Source organism: Macadamia integrifolia, chromosome 11, assembly GCF_013358625.1.
Source record: "Macadamia integrifolia cultivar HAES 741 chromosome 11, SCU_Mint_v3, whole genome shotgun sequence".
NCBI classification, from domain to species: domain Eukaryota; kingdom Viridiplantae; phylum Streptophyta; class Magnoliopsida; order Proteales; family Proteaceae; genus Macadamia; species Macadamia integrifolia.
In genome coordinates, this window is record NC_056567.1 from 31,668,696 (window position 1) to 31,673,167 (window position 4,472).

Consider the following 4,472-nt stretch of genomic DNA (forward strand, 5'->3'; position numbering starts at 1 on the left):
AAATTGCATGATTTGTGCATACCAAGAAACCTCAATTTTGTTTTCATGAGTGTTATAGTAAAGATAATATATCACCAAAGGAAGTTTATCATAATGGCCCAATGACATCTTCCATGTGGCATGTGCTGAATTTATTTGCGGAAGATGGAGCCCAAAGTCTCTTATTCATATGTCAAGTTTTTAGCATAATCATGTTGACCATGTGGTAAAACAAAGTACTAAAAAAATCTATGACTATTAAAATGGTGCACATGACTCATTAAGGTTTATATGGATATACAAGGAATGATATGAGGTTCATTTCTTTCTCATAACTTCATCAGTTCATCCTAACATAGGGGAGATATCAAGCCTTGATGGATAATTTGAGGTTCCGGGGGACCAGGACAGATTCATATCGCCGTATCAATCAATCTTCTTTTATATTATTGCTTTAATTTTGAAAAATTAGTGCGTCTTAGTGCAATATGGGTATTGTGAACCCAAGCAAAAGGATAGTAAAAATTTTTTGTGGTCAATTTATTTATTTGTTTTATTGTGGTTGTAATCTTGCTTTCACTGTTTTGGGGCCTAATTTATTTCATGAGTAGAAATTGGATTACAATAACCATTGTTTCCATCGCTCAATGACAATTTTTTCATAGTTTTTTACTTTATTGTATAAAGTAATTTGCTCTTTCTCAGTATACAAATCAAGTTAATAACTTGATAAATAAAAAATATACAATAAACTATAAAAATAATATCCAAATTTTTTGCCCGACTTTTATTTTTTTAATCGAATAATTTTTGAATTCGAATCCGACTCCGATTTTTATTTTGTCTGCTTTTTTGACCGAATCCTTAAATTAACCAATCGAATTATTACGAATAATTCTCCGCCTGAATAATTCCCGAATCCGAATTTGCTAACTATGCTCTGGACACATACAACAGGTGTGGCAGCCCATCTCTAAGATTTCCCTTGTTCTCCCATATGACCTGAAATGAAATATAAAGAACTAGTGAACCCTATGCTTGTAATGGTTTCAGATAATATTTTTCTTTTTCTACTTGGGTTAAGCAAGGAATGGGTTACCTTAATTATACTGGGATGGCTTCCACGTTCTATATCTGAGAAAGCTTCAAACTCACCAGTCAGATCACACGGAATGGATTTCTGAGCAGCTTCTTTTGATAAGCTGTCCATATTCATTCTGCTCAAAGATACATATAGAGATGAATATAGGACTATAATAACTTAATATTGAGCATTGAAGATATAATTAATGGAACGAAAGGCATGGAACATCCTCAATCTTCTTCCATTCCTGTGGGAAGTGATCGGATGAGATATGGGAAGTTGATATGGGCTCAGTAGAAAAATACATGAAGGGGGTTTTTTTTTTTTTTTTTTTTTTCAATCAGAGTGTTCGGACCAACTTACGCGCACCTTGATTAATCCTTGGGAGCCTAGTACAACAACCCACTGTCATGGTCTCCACTAAAATCACAGATTTATAGATTGAGAATCGACCCTCGAACCATACGCCCATTCACACAATTCCCAATTCATCCTAACCTCTAATTTGAACATCATACTTTTTCATAAAGGAACCCAAAGCGAAGCAAACTTAGATGCTTCCACAAGATAATAAAAGGTCAGGGGAGAAGCGCCATCATCAGAGACATAGCAAGCTAGCTTGTGAGCTGGGTAGTCTACAGCCAACAAGGAGAGCACAGTGTTACCAGTGATAATTGGGGTTTCAAGAACTGAATCTGCTGTTGTCACAAACATGTCCACTGGAGGAAGCTCATCACCAACCCTAAAGAAATCTAGAAAACATGAAATATGTATGTATAGAAGAAAGAAGAAAGAAGAAAGAAAGATCTGTATATATACCATGGAAGAGGCGTTCGGGGTAGGTGGTTTAATCAACAGGAGTCCGTTTAGCATTCATGGTGAGGATCCAGCATAAGGTGAACCATGAATCACAGAAGAATGCAAGCTTCCAAGCTACGCCATGAACGTTGAATGATAGAAGACGATACAATAGAAGGGGATGCAGAAGAAAGAAGATGATGATGTCTATGACTCGCTGTAGGGTGTTTCTACCGGGGATTCTCTCTTGGAGGGGAATAGATATGGGTTTCGCCATAGAAATGGAGATTGTGAATTGGGATGCAGTATCCGCACAAGCGGATAGCATTCTCTTGCCTATTCTTTGTCATTACTTAAAGAAAAGAAAGGAAACGAGAAGTTCAGAAGGTAACGTGGCCTCTACACCAAACATTAGGAGGGGCGAAATAACCACCTCACCCTCATGAAAAATAGAAATCTTACCACTGTTGGTACTTTCACATATGCTCCCATTGGTCATTGCACTAGCCCAGGGGCCACTGCCTTTTAAGAAACCGTCACCAAAAAAAGTTGTATGAATTACCCGAAAATGTTGTATAAATAGGCTGATTACATGCCAAAATAGTAACACAGAAAGACCAAAACACATCAAGCGAAAGTAGTGGTGGTGAAGATTCTGATAGCAGCTCGTTCACTTTCGACGAGTAACTAATCTTTGTTAATAATACGATTTTTTATAGTTAAAGAGAAGGCTTCAGTTCAAATTTGATGTCCCATCTCAATTGCATATTTCATCCTGTATGTTTTCTATTATTATATTTTTTAGTCAGTGGCTTTTCTTATTGAAAAATCTCAAAGCAAATTTTAGCGAAAGTGGTTCCTAAATACTGTGGGGTTAAGACCGTAGAGAGTAAATTAAACATTGCTTGATTGCCTTTTTATTGTTTACAAAACAAGAAGAATACAAATTATAAGGAGCATAAGCCCAGAAAATTTTAAGAATAAGGGTGAAACACACACACCCACAAATTCTAAGCATAGTTGCATATCCCTAGTACACATGATCTCCCCTTCTCGCACCTATTGTTGCATCGCCCACAGTTCTTCTTATCGAAGGATGGGTTGACACATTTACCTCTGCAGCATATCTCGTTGTACTTACACTTCTTCCCACAAATCCCACAATTTAATCTATCTGTGGACACATTAACACATTTCTTCTTGCAGCAATCGGGTCCAGGGCTGCCCTTTGCTCTGCATATCCTAGGGTATCTGTTGCAAGTCATCCGTTGCCTGGGGCTACTACTCTTGTGTCTCAGGAACTGGCTAGCTCCCCTTAGAGAAGTAGAAGAAGATGATGGTTGTTCTCTTTCAGGCAAGGAATGGTTGAAAGGGTCCACTACCATATCTTGATCAAGCTCTAGAGACAATTCCATGGCATCATCTTCTTCTTCTTTGCTAGGCATTGTTGCCGTGGCGACACCGATGATCAAGGCCATTGCCACTGCTAGAACTAAGAAGACGTTCATCAACTTCATGGTTTTAACTTGAATGCTTAGAGGAGTGGAAGGAAATAGAACTTAGAATGAGGGCTAGTGATGAAGTCTGATCGATACCCAAGAACGTAGAGGCTAGGAGGATGGAATGAAGAGCTTGGAAGGGTGTGTTTGGATTTTATAGAGAAATTGGAGAGAGAGAGAGAGAGAGAGAGAGAGAAGGCGTAATATACCGTGTCTGGCTTTCTTAGTGGGTTGGTCTAACTCAACGGCTACTGAATAATAAAACCAAAAAGTGTTATCAATTAAAAAAAAAAAAAAAATAGTAAAATCAAAAGTCATCAACAGAAGGAAAATTTTGACTTTAGAAAACAAATTGTTTAGGCCCCACTTTATTAAGATTAATCAATTTTTTTTTTTAATGAGAATTAATCAATTTTTTTATATATCCAAAAAAAAATAAGCAAGAAAGTTCCAGAAAAGCAGTGTGGCTCTTGATCTAGGGTAGGGCTCAATGAGAGTATACATAGAAACATCAATAGGGATATGATTTCTGTTTTGCCCCCTTTGGGCCATATTGCTTTCTAAGCTCTTTTTCCCCCAGATATATTGAAGCTCGGTGTTTGAAGAATTGAGATTGGGTTGAAGTTCTATGATTATATAGATCGCATTTAGGCTGATTTCAAATGGATTTTGATCAATCTCAATCAAATTGGCCCATACTGATTTGGATCCTGAATCTAGGGATGTAAACGGATCAGATACGGATCAAATTCTAATCGGATGTGTTTGGATCCGGATATTTCCTAACTTGATTCGGATACCCTCAAACGAATACGGATGCAGATCGAATTCGGATTTTCAACTATCCGTTTACTCTCTAATTCGTATAATTCAGACATTCTTCCCCCTAATGAATATAATTTGCTCTTAATCTATCTTTTTAAGTTGTTTTAATTATTTTCCTCATTCTTTAGAACCTGTTTAAACTTCAAGAACCCTCAAAATCATTAATTGATTATTTAATTGGATCGAATAATTATTTTTTGGATAATTTGGATTTTATTCTGAATACCCTTTAATTGAATACGGATACTCCTAAATGAATACAAATGTGAATTCAATTTCGGATATCG

At 36.7% G+C, this 4,472-nt stretch overlaps 1 protein-coding gene and 1 pseudogene across 1 annotated transcript; both read right to left on the bottom strand.

Annotated features, from left to right (window-relative positions):
• The window catches only part of LOC122093094, a 2,505-nt pseudogene extending 367 nt beyond the window's left edge, over window positions 1-2,138 (bottom strand).
• A 733-nt stretch (window positions 2,139-2,871) lies between these two features.
• On the bottom strand, window positions 2,872-3,378 carry LOC122093423 (stigma-specific STIG1-like protein 1). Its single transcript, XM_042663768.1, has one exon. It carries the CDS (start codon window positions 3,376-3,378, stop codon window positions 2,872-2,874), a length of 507 nt encoding a protein of 168 aa, XP_042519702.1.
• Between the last annotated feature and the right edge of the window lie 1,094 nt (window positions 3,379-4,472).

Bases quoted from the DNA above. Each gene is read 5' to 3' on its own strand.
- LOC122093423 (XM_042663768.1), bottom strand. From the start codon at position 3,378: ATGAAGTTGATGAACGTCTTCTTAGTTCTAGCAGTGGCAATGGCCTTG.